This window comes from Podarcis raffonei, chromosome 5 (genome assembly GCF_027172205.1).
Source record: "Podarcis raffonei isolate rPodRaf1 chromosome 5, rPodRaf1.pri, whole genome shotgun sequence".
Lineage (NCBI taxonomy): Eukaryota > Metazoa > Chordata > Lepidosauria > Squamata > Lacertidae > Podarcis > Podarcis raffonei.
In genome coordinates this window covers 13,214,061-13,226,316 of record NC_070606.1, presented here as the reverse complement: position 1 = coordinate 13,226,316, position 12,256 = coordinate 13,214,061, and the positions used below count along the sequence as shown (strand labels likewise).

The window sequence follows — 12,256 nt, the reverse complement described above, 5'->3', positions numbered from 1 at the left end:
ACTCTGCTGCTGACTCACAAGCGTGAGTGAGGAAGGATATTACTAAATCAATATATCCTCTCCTAGTATCTGCAATGTTCCCACATAGCCCCCTCTTAATTTACCCAAGAATGACCACACACTTGGCCTGTTGTCGGGTCACAGTCAGGTCACTAATCACAAGACATGCAGGTGCAAGAATAAGAGAAACACAAGCTCCAGATTTTTCTTAAAAGCAATTAAAGGAACTTCATCAGTTAGAGACTTGCAGCATATAGAGAAGAACTGGGAAATCTGGGGCCCTCTACAGATGTTGTTAGACTACAACTCATAGATTCAGAGTTGGAAGGGACCTCAAGGGTCGTCTAGTCCAGCTCCCCTCATGCCTGGCGGGGGTCCTGCTGGTGGGGGCTGATGGGCGTCAGAGTCCAACAACATATTGAGGGTTCATGGTTCCCCCACCCCAAAATGGAGACATTTGGCAGATGAACACAAAGTCATTGGCCAAGCCCATGACTGAAAAATGAACATTTATCAGGCAAGAAGTTCAGAAACTGTCTCCATATGCAGAATGTTTAGCAACCAAGTTCAACACGTTGTGGTTGTGAAAGGGTCGCCCAATGTGCTGCTGGTTATTTGCGAAGGCGATACTTGCTTTCAACTATTTGGGGGGCAGGGGGCGGGCTGGTGTGGAGGACTCCCTGGTCCTGAATGGGGTAACTGTGCCCCTGAAGGACCAGGTGTGCAGCCTGGGAGTCATTTTGGACTCACAGCTGTCCATGGAGGCGCAGGTCAATTCTGTATCCAGGGAAGCTGTCTACCAACTCCACCTGGTACGCAGGCTGAGACCCTACCTGCCCACAGACTGTCTCGCCAGAGTGGTGAATGCTCTAGTTATCTCTTGCTTGGACTACTGCAATGCGCTCTACGTGGGGCTACCTTTGAAGGTGACCCGGAAACTACAACTAATCCAGAATGCGGTAGCTAGACTGGTGACTGGGAGCGGCCGCCGAGACCACATAACACCGGTCTTGGAAGACCTACATTGGCTCCCAGTACGTTTCCGAGCACAATTCAAAGTGCTGGTGTTGACCTTTAAAGCCCTAAACGGCCTCGGCCCAGTATACCTGAAGGAGCGTCTCCACCCCCATCGTTCTGCCCGGACACTGAGGTCCACTGAGGAACCACTGAGGTGGTTCCCTCATTGCTAGAAGCAAAGCTACAGGGAACCAGGCAGAGGGCCTTCTTGGTAGTGGCGCCCGCCCTGTGGAACACCCTCCCATCAGATGTCAAAGAGATAAACTACTACCTGACATTCAGAAGACATCTTAAAGCAGCCCTGTTCAGGGAAGTTTTTAATGTGTGACATTTTAGTGTATTTTTGGTCTCTGTGGAAGCCGCTCAGAGTGGCTGGGGAAACCCAGCCAGATGGGCGGGGTATAAATAATAAATTATTATTATAAATTATTATTTTTGACAAATCCTAAACGGTTTGGGTCAATTTTGAGCTCTTTCTCGATTTCTTCCATACAGAGAGGCCGGCAAGAATTGCAAACACTTTAATCAACAAAAATAAGGGAAGATTGCAAGAGGAGCTGTTCATGGACTCACCTTGGATTTCCGTAGACGCGCTACTGTTCGACCACGCTGTCCACTTGTTCCTATACTTGCCAATCTCCTGAACTTTGCAAATATAGTGTCCCTGGTCAGCTTGCTGGAGATTCAGGATAAAAAATGTGTACATCGTCCTATGTCTCTCTTCCAGAAGGTGAAGTCTTTGCTTATAGAACTGGCGGTTGTAATTCCCATAGTACTGGACTACTCCATATTTAGTCATTTTGATCATCAGATACTCTTGGGTTGGTGGAAGGGCAAAGAGCCACCGGACAGCCAGCAAGTTCTCTATTCGTCTTTTTTGAGACACGTGGCAAAAGAGGGTAGCATTGTCTCCAACCACATATTGCACTCTGGGTCCCGGAGAAACGGTGACATTCAGCGCTTCATAGACATCTGCAAAAGAAAAGATGGGTAAATGCAAGCAGACTCTTGCAAGAGTGTCCAATAAACGCAAAGCTATTGCTTTAATAAGGGACGCGGGTGGCGCTGTGGGTTAAACCACAGAGCCTAGGACTTGCCGATCAGAAGGCCGGTGGTTCGAATCCCCACGATGGGGTGAGCTCCCATTGCTCGGTCCCTGCTCCTGCCAATCTAGCAGTTCGAAAGCACGACAAAGTGCAAGTAGATAAATAGGTACTGCTCCAGCAGGAAGGTACCGTATTTTTTGCACTATAAGACTCACTTTTTCCCTCCTAAAAAGTAAGGGGAAATGTGTGCGCATCTTATGGAGCGAATGCAGGCTGCGCAGCTATCCCAGAAGCCAGAACAGCAAGAGGGATTGCTGCTTTCACTACGCAGCGATCCCTCTTGCTGTTCTGGCTTCTGAGATTCAGAATATTTTTTTTTCTTGTTTCCCTCCTCCAAAAACTAGGTGTGTCTTGTGGTCTGGTGTGTCTTATAGAGCGAAAAATACGGTAAATGGTGTTTCCGTGCACTGCTCTGGTTCGCCAGAAGCGGCTTAGTCCTGCTGGCCACATGATCCGGAAGCTGTACGCCGGCTCCCTCGGCCAATAAGGCGAGATGAGCGCTGCAACCCCAGAGTTGGCCACCACTGGACCTAATGGTCAGGGGTCCCTTTACCTTTACCTTTATCGCTTTAATGGTGAGGATGATGGGGAAGAGATTTGTGCATCATTTATAGGGGTTTTACTTTTTCTGAGTAGGATATCCTATTTTCCCAGCACTTACCCTACGGCACAGACTATCAGCTGTCAGCAGCAAAAGGAAAGGCCATTGGATTATGATGACTTCCACATTAGTGTGTGGGCCTTGGTACTGAGTTGTCTAAATGGCACGGAGCTTTGTTAGGCTTCTTGTGTCATATCAATGGAAATACATCCATACGTATTTTCTAGTAAAATCAAAATCAGATTTTCTCCTTACACCTGGTACAATCTGTGCTATAACCCTCCAACATTTCTCAAATGAAAATAGGGAGTCCTAATAATAATAATAATAATAATAATATTTAAAGGACCCAATGAGGTGAGGAGGAAAGTCCTACGATTCAGATGAATCTTGCTTTATTTCAAAATTTAATTGTGCTAAGTGTGAGATTTATTTTGTAAAACCAATGAAAACTATTTCAAAAACAAAAGAAGAATATGCAGCTGTCTCTTACGGGGATCAAACCTGCAACATGGGCATTGCCAGCACCACACTCTAACCAACTGAGCTCTCCAGCTGTTTCCTCTTCCTGATTTACACTTTTCCTGATTCTGCCTCCTTTCTGAGCCCTTGGCATGTCTGCAGGTGCCCCTCCTTCCTCCCTAGCAACCAGGATGCACCTTTCCTGAGGCAGGTTCATCTGAGGCCATGAAGCTGGTTTCTGAAAATACTACTACTCAGTAAGTGCAGGTGGGTGTTAAAAGGAGACACAGACAAATAGCAAATGCAAACTGTGGTGATCCATTAGTTCTAAGAGCTTGGAATAGCAAAGCAAATAAGAGCTAACTTTCTGAAAGCACTCAAGAATAATAGCTTGAAACAGTGTTTGGATTCAGTCCGGACTGACAAGCTAGCAACTTGATAACATTTCCACCACAGGTAGAGATATTATGCAGAACACACACACACACACACACACCTTTGAATGAGTAAGTCATATAGAAGGGCCACTTCAGAGCAACTGTGAGGAAGCAGCTTGGAATCAGATCCATCCCACAAAAACGTTGTGACACAGATGCAGGGTGTGTAAACTCGCTTATTTGAATAAATAAATGAACTTAAACCTTATTGTTTTTGTTGTACAGTGGTACCTCGGGTTACAGACACTTCAGGTTACAGACGCTTCAAGTTACAGACTCCGCTAACCCAGAAATAGTACCTCGGGTTGAGAACTTTGCTTCAGGATGAGAACAGAAATCGTGCAGCAGCGGCACAGCCGCAGCGGGAGGCCCCATTAGCTAAAGTGGTGCTTCAGGTTAAGAACAGTTTCAGGTTAAGAACGGACCTCGGAACGAATTAAGTTCTTAACCCGAGGTGCCACTTGTACAGCGGAACCTCGGTTGTTGAATGCTTTGGAAGTTGAACGTTTCGGTTTCGAATGCCGACAACCCGAAAGTGAAGACTTCCATTTTCAAATGAGCCTCAGATGTTGAACGGCTTCTGAGGCGCGTTTCTCCATTTTTTCAATGGCTTTTGCCGACCGGCAATTGCACCTCAGTTGTCGAACGTTTCAGAAGTTGAACAGTTTTCCGGAACAGATTATGTTCAACAACCAAGGTTCCACTGTATTTAAGATTGTAAGTGCTACATTTCTCTTTAATAACAAATTAGCTGATATTAATTTCAATATAAGCATATTACTTCAACAGGAAATATAAAAGGTAAAGGCCCCCTGGACAATTAAGTCCACTCAAAGGTGACTATGGGGTTGCGGAGCTCATCTCGCTTTCAGGCCGAAGGCATTTGTCCACAGACAGCTTTTCCAAGTCATGTGGCCAGCAGGACTAAACCACTTCTGGCGCAACGGAACACTGTGACAGAAACCAGAGCGTACGGAAACACCATTTACCTTCCCACAGCAGTGGTACCTATTTATCTACTTGCACTGGTGTGCTTTTGAACTGCTAGGTTGGCAGGAGCTGGGACAGAGCAACGGGAGCTCACCCTGTCATGGGGATTTGAACTGACAACCTTCTGATCGGCAAGTCCAAGAGGCTCAGTGGTTTAGACCACAGCGCCACCCGCATCCTACTTCAACAGTAATGCCTACACATAACACTGAGCTCACTGGGCACATGTCCATGCGGCTGGAATGCAGCCTATTGTGAAATAAATATATATCTCACATTGATTACTCCGCCTGCTTTTTCCTCTGGGCCATGCCCACCACCGGAACATGGAATCACGGAATTGGAGAATTGGGAGATACCTCCAAGGTCCAACCACTGACATTTCTCCAATGAAAATAGGGACATCCTAAGGCAGGGGTCAGGGACGCGGGTGGCGCTGTGGGTTAAACCACAGAGCCTAGGACTTTCCGATTGGAAGGTCGGCAGTTCAAATCCCCGCGACGGGGTGAGCTCCCATTGCTCGGTCCCTGCTCCTGCCAACCTAGCAGTTCAAAAGCACGTCAAAGTGCAAGTAGATAAATAGGTACCACTCTGGCGGGAAGGTAAACGGCATTTCCGTGCACTGCTCTGGTTCGCCAGAAGCGGCTTAGTCGTGCTGGCCACATGACCCGGAAGCTGTACGCCGGCTCCCTCGGCCAATAAAGCAAGATGAGCGCCACAACCCCAGAGTCGGTCACGACTGGACCTAATGGTCAGGGGTCCCTTTACCTTTAAGGCAGGGGTTGGCAAGGTTTTCCTCACCTGGGCTGGGTTCACTCCCGCAGAGATTGCTCCGTCTGCCGGATCGCGTCAGCGCAAATGCGATTTCCGGCACTGCAGAAGTAAGTCTCTGCTCCGCACTGCGCCGGTTTAGCACAGTGTGTGGGGACTCGCCGAGCAGGCGGCTTGGTTGGGGGGGCTCAGGGTCCATTTAAACGACCCCCGTGGGCCGCTTGTGGCCCATGGGCCACAAGTTGCTGACCCCTGTCCTAAGGAAAAGCGGGACATTCCAGAATAAAACCAAGATGGCTACCTTAAATACGGGACTGTCCCTTGAAAATAGGGACACTTGGAGGGTCTCCTAAGTCATAGTTCACACTAACCACAATTCCCAGTTCAGACAAAAGGACTAACTCATGCACACAATACCAATCTGCTTTCAAGCGTTAGGCACGAACCCAAGAAACCTCTAAACTGAGCTAGATACATAAAAAGGCTTCCTTAAGTCCAGTGTTAAACGAACAGTCAACTCGGTCATGTATCGAATATGAATATTTGCATTCTGTCTACCAAACATATGTAGCAAGCACAACGGAGCAGATATGAGGATATTTTGTTTCACCTAATGGGAACAAGCTGCTCTTATCTGGCAACAGCTATCAAACCCCCTTTCAACCTCTCAGTTGTGGAGATTTCATTTCTGCTCGCTTTCGCCTTTTTGTGAGCATGTAGCCAACCAGAAAGGAGCCGCAATGGAAAGATGACAGATTGCTTTATGCAAAGGCTCCTATACTGCATGAATTGTTATGGTTGCTGACTAAGAAAAGGTCATATATGGGGAAATTTTAATTTGCCTCCTGGGTTAAAAAAAAAAGTTACCTATAAGCAGTGTGTGTATGTGTGTGCGCTAGTAAAAATCAAGTTATTAAAAAAATTATATGTAGAGTTCCCATGGCCCCTTTTAAATGGTGTCATGTACTGTAAATTATATTCTATTTAGTTGTAAGTTAACACTGTTCAAGGAAATACACAATGGGAAACTTACACATTTTTTTCTTAGAAACAGATGGAAAAACCCAAGAAACACGTGGGCTGCAGTCTAAAAACTGACATCACTTTTGACTTGTAAACTCTTACAAACCAGCTCATCACTGTACATATCGCTGCTCCTGAATTTCATGAATAATGTTGAGCCATTTACAGAGAAAGCAAAGTTGAAGCCATTGCCGGCCCAGAAAAAGAGACGTCCCTGGGAATTGGTTGTTGTTTAAATTTGTATACCACCCTATACCCGCAGCTCTCAAGGTGGTAACATAAAATCCCAATATAAATACACAAAATACATAATAAAAAGAAAAACAACCCCAACTCATTTTAAAGGGGCATTGGATGACAATCAACCAAAGGCCGGGTTAAAGAGGAACAGTTTTGCCTGGTGCCTAAAGGTGTATAATGAAGGCACCAGGGGAACCTCCCTGGGGAGAACATTCAAGAGATGGGGAGCCACTGCAGAGAAGGCCCTGTTCTCGTGTTGTCACCCTCCGGACCTGTCATGGAAGGGGCACATGAAGAAGGGCCTCAGAGGAAGATCTCAGGGTCTGGGTAGGTTCATATGGAGAAGGCCTCGCCTTCCCAGCCAGGAATTAAGACCTGAGGCTTATGTGGGATAAATTAGCAAGAATTTTGCTACTTAACAGACGAAATTGGGCGTGTTCAGGGTAGTATGGCCCTTATTGAAGGTCGATACAGGAAGATTGATGACATGGAGAGAAAATGCCCCTGTGACTCGGGACAAATGGAAACAGTAGAGTATGTCCATCTCCAGTGCCTATATTACAGAGACATTCGTACTAGCCTGATTTCTCCCACTACTCCATAAGTACCCAGGGCACACAGGACAATTCTGTACCTCCCTGCTGCTCTGAGGTACCAATCCTGATACCACGTGCAGTGTTGCCAGATTCTGCACAGCACCGCTCACAATTTGCAGGAGGATGACCTGTGCCACAAACTAGATTTAGTGCTCTGTAAATTAATAGTTAAAATCTTTTATATTTCAACCTTTTATGCTCTTCCACACCTGTCCAATGCTCCTAGCCCTTCTTTCAGATTCTTTTAGCTTATTTTAAATTATTATAGACTTTTATATTCACCTTCTGCTTTAATACCTTTTAGCTTTCCAAAATGCTTTTCAGATTTTAAATGACTGTATCCCACCCTTTTGGGGCGTGGGTGGCGCTGTGGTCTAAACCGCTGAGCCTTGGGCTCGCCTATCAGAAGGTCGGTGGTTCGCATCCCCGCGACGGGGTGAGCTCCTGTTGCTCTGTCCCAGCTCCTGCCCACCTAGCAGTTCGAAAGCATGCCAAAAAGTGCAAGTAGATAAATAGGTACCACTCCAGCGGGAAGGTAAACAGTGTTTCCGTGCGCTGCTCTGGTTCTCCAGAAGCGGCTTAGTCATGCTGGCCACATGACCTGGAAAAACTGTCTGTGGACAAATGCCAGCTCCTTCGGCCGGTAAAGCGAGATGAGCGCTGCAACCCCAGAGTTGTTCATGACTGGACTTAACTGTCAGGGGTCCCTTTACCTTTCCCACCCTTTTATGCTCGTCTATGGCTGTAATAGGGACGCAGGTGGAGCTGTGGGTTAAACCACAGAGCCTAGGATTTGCCGATCAGAAGGTCGGCGGTTTGAATCCCTGTGACGGGGTGAGTTCCCGTTGCTCGGTCCCTGCTCCTGACAACCTAGCAGTTCGGAAGCACGTCAAAGTGCAAGTAGATAAATAGGTACCACTCCGGTGGGAAGGTAAACGGTGTTTCCGTGCGCTGCTCTGGTTCGCCAGAAGTGGCTTAGTCATGCTGGCCACATGACCCGGAAGCTGTACTCCGGCTCCCTCAGCCAATAAAGCGAGATGAGCGCCGCAACCCCAGAGTCGGCCACGACTGGACCTAATGGTCAGGGGTCCCTTTACCCCTTTACCTTTACCTTATGGCTGTAATAAATATGTGAATTGAATTGCTACTTAACAAGCAGCAAATATAACTTCAGGCTCTGAGTGCCAAACCAGACAACTGACCAATATGTGCTTGTCCTTGCCTCCCCAAAAATATACAGAGGGGGCACCTAATATGCCACCATGGCTGGAATGTCCCTAGATGTGATGAGGCAGGCAGAGCCTCCCCAGTCCTTCAATCAAACCACAGGTACATTGCAGGGGTAGGATGGAGTAAGAAATTGAAGAGAGACTATTCACATTAATTTTGTCTTGCATCTCCTTTTGCACTTCCAAGGGAGACTATACCTAGTGTGAACACAAATGCTAGAATTCGTGGCAAATCTAGCTTGCAAATTCATTGTGCCACTTCATGGAAAATGGCAGCAGCAGTAACATCAACAACAGCAATGCCAGCCCTTTATTTTGCATTTCAAAGTTTGCCAAGAAACACAAAAGTTGCATCCCCAAGAGTACCATGCATAGCTTACTTTGGAAGAAAGTTTGCAGGAAAAAACTGAACTGCCCTTCTAGAGGGGCTGAATGCAAGGGGGAAAGTAAGGTAAAGGTAAAGGGACCCCTGACCATTAGGTCCCGTTGTGGCCAACTCTGGGGTTGCGGCGCTCATCTCGCTTTATTGGACGAGGGAGCCAGCGTGCAGCTTCCGGGTCATGTGGCCAGCATGACTAAGCCACTTCTGGCAAACCAGAGCAGCGCACGGAAACACCATTTACCTTCCTGCCGGAGCGGTACCTATTTATCTACTTGCACTTTGACGTGCTTTCAAACTGCTAGGTTGGCAGGAGCTGGGACCAAGCAACGGGAGCTCACCCCGGTGCGGGGATTCGAACCGCTGACCTTCTGATCGGCAAGTCCTAGGCTCTGTGGTTTAACAGAGCAGTGCGTATGTGATCCCGGGAAAACAGGGCCAATCACAGCTCTCCAGTCAGTGCCTCTGTGCCCAGAGTGTACATTTGCACTTCTCATGATGTATTCTCCTGCAGAGGAAAAATCCTGGGAACTTACAGCAAACAGGATTGTTTAGTAGAAACATGAGGTGGCATTCCACGCTCTTAAATTTAGTCCAATATGGGTTATCTGGTTCAGAAAGATGCATATTATCACCCTCTACTCCAATCCTGTTTCTTCAACTTGGTGGTTGTTTTTTATTGCATTTACGGTTCTCACTCACCATTTTGCACATTGATTTATCCGTGTGTCATATTAAGAGGATTCATTGACAAACATATACAGTGGTACCTCGGGTTAAGTACTTAATTCGTTCCAGAGGTCTGTTCTTAACCTGAAACTGTTCTTAACCTGAAGCACCACTTTAGCTAATGGGGCCTCCCGCTGCCGCCGGAACACGCTTTCTGTTCTCATCCTGAAGCAAAGTTCTTAACCCAAGGTACTATTTCTGCGTTAGTGGAATCTGTAACCTGAAGCGTATGTAAACTGAGGCGTATGTAACCCAAGGTCCCACTGTACCTGTAAAACAGGGGTGCCAGCTTGAATAAAATATCAGGGAGGCGGGCCCAGGTAAGATCCGCCCCACATAATTGAGTACAAGACTCAGCGCACACACCCCATTTGAATGGCAATGGCCATCCACTTTGCAGGGGCCTGGCCCCCTCAAATATTTTACTGGGGGGCCGGAGATACCTCAGTGCCTAGGAGTTGGCTCCTATGCTATAAAACTAGCACGCTCCCATTTACAGATCTGTCACTTATCGATGTCATAGGAACAGTTCGCGCGTCACCCCGCCCCTTCGCTTGCACCCAAACCCCTTTTGAGCAGATCTGGCGCCCGCCTCAGTTCACTTTTCTTGGAGGGGGCGGCAGCAAACAGGCGCAGCGCAGAGGTCGTCGGGAGGATGCGAGGGGACCGCCACGACCAACTTTCCAAGCAGATCCCCTCCCTCTGCCCTCGGCAGCCTTGGCTCGCCTCCCAGGCGGACGCCGTCGCAGCTGCTGCCCTGGGCGCCTGGCAGGAGAGCAGCAGCTGCGCCCGCCCCGTCCAAGAAGCGCAGAGGGCGCCGGATGGCGGATCCGGGAGACGGTTGCTGGAACGGACGGGGCGGTAATGGGGGAAGAGCTTAGGGTGGTGAGTGGGGAGGAGGAAGGGAGGGAGGAAGAATCGAGGAGGGGGAATCCCCGGTCCCGATCGACGTGCGCCCTCTTACCTGGTGTGCCAACCCAACCAAGCAGCATCAGGACCAGGAGACGCATCGCCCGCGGCGGAAGGAGGGCGATGGGTGGAAGGAAACAAGGGCCGGGCTCCCGACCGCCCTTCCCGACTCTCCGTGCCCGCCGGCCGCTTCTCCCCTTCCCTTCCCACTCCGGCCTTCCCTTTCTCCGTCCCGCGCGGCTCAGGCTTTCTGCTTCGGCCGGAGCAAGCGCCAGCAACAGTTTCCCGAGACCGCCCCGTCGGGGAGGCCCCGGAAAGTCACGCCTGCCCAGCCAGCCCCCCAGCTCCCACCCTACTGCTCCGCGAGGAGGCGGGGCGAGATCGTCTCTTAAAGCGGCTGTTTAGGAAAAGGACCCAAACGCCGCCCTTCTCCCTCCCCCACGGGGAGGGGGGTTTAGCTGGAGCCTCTCTTGCTTGGGCAGAAATAGCACAGGGAGAGCCAGGGGCGCATCGCCAGGGAAGCGAGCCAGTTCTATCGGTAGACGCGCTAGCCGAGCGCAGGGCGCGTTAACTGCGCGCACCTGCGAGAAATCTCTCGCGCAGCTGCTTCTCCCAGGGTGGGGTGGGTTGGATTGGGTGTATGTGTCAGGCCAGCCCGCCGCTTCTTACAGCATCCCCTCCCCGCTCTCGCTCCAAACTTGAGCGCACCTGGTTTCCAGGTGACTCACCTGTAGCAGCGTCAGGTAAGCGCAGCCGCTGGGGCGCCCGCTGAAGAGGGAGCGGGGATGTAGAAGGCATTTGGAAAGGGAACGTAGTGGGCTTGGAAAGGGTTAAGTAGTGTTCGGCTACTATTTCCTCCCTTCGGCTTGCCCGGTCCCTTATTTCAGATCTTAGTGTCCCAGGTAGCGATGGCCCACTCATGAGGCGAGGTCAGGCGAGGGACTCGGGTGGCAGCATTCAAACGGGCAGCAGATCCTAGTGTAATTAAAAAAAAATTGTATTATTATTTATTGTATTTTTAAAAAATTATGTCGTTTTCAAAAGTTTACACACTTAACCATCAACAATACTGTTAATTTATTGATAGACCTCCCATTCCCCCCATATTCTATGTTTATCCTTTAATGCTGCATATTTTAACTTATAACACCCCACATGTACAACCTGAGTTGTTAGCCTTAATATCTTTCTGCTGTTGCTCATGTTTCAAATCCTGCTTGCGTTTTCTTGTAACTGTAACAGTTCTTTCCATAAGCTACAAAAAGTTTCCAGAATGGCCTCATTTTGTTATCTAATTTTTGCCATTAGCTTTGCCAGTTCCACATCCTCCCCGTCATTTTGATAAGACATTCTTCCTTTGTTGGAACCTGGTTCTCTTTCCATTCTTGAGGATCCTGGGGTAGATTTTATTCCTGCCTTGTGGGGGGCTGGATTAGATGACCATTGGTGTCCCTTCCAACTCTACAGCTCTGTGATTGCAACCCCCCTTTGTGACTGATATCTATCTTCACTCACCTCCTTCATCGCCACTTTCTTTGCCTTTGAGTGCCAAAAAGTCTTCGGGTGGCCCTGCTTATAGGTAGTCTGACCCAGTGTGGTGTAGTGGTTAAGAGCAGTGGACTCGTAATCTGGTGAACCGGGTTCGCATCTCCGCTCCTCCACATGCAGCTGCTGGGTGACCTTGAGCTAGTCACACTTCTCTGAAGTCTCTCAGCCTCACTCACCTCACAGAGTGTTAATAATAATAATAATAATAATAATAATAAT

The 12,256-nt window shown here is 48.6% G+C and overlaps 1 protein-coding gene across 2 annotated transcripts in view; it reads right to left on the bottom strand.

Annotated features, from left to right (window-relative positions):
• The window catches only part of VSTM4 (V-set and transmembrane domain containing 4), a 30,688-nt gene extending 19,800 nt beyond the window's left edge, over positions 1–10,888 (bottom strand). Inside the window, exons 1-2 of one of the 2 annotated variants that reach the window (XM_053387893.1) lie at positions 10,545–10,888; positions 1,591–1,989 (exon numbers count right to left, since the gene is read on the bottom strand). In XM_053387893.1, coding sequence (XP_053243868.1) covers positions 1,591–1,989; positions 10,545–10,590 — 445 coding nt within the window. In that variant the 5' untranslated portion in view covers positions 10,591–10,888. The remainder of the gene's footprint in view (positions 1–1,590; positions 1,990–10,544) is intronic. The other variant, XM_053387891.1, reaches the window with a different exon arrangement.
• Between the last annotated feature and the right edge of the window lie 1,368 nt (positions 10,889–12,256).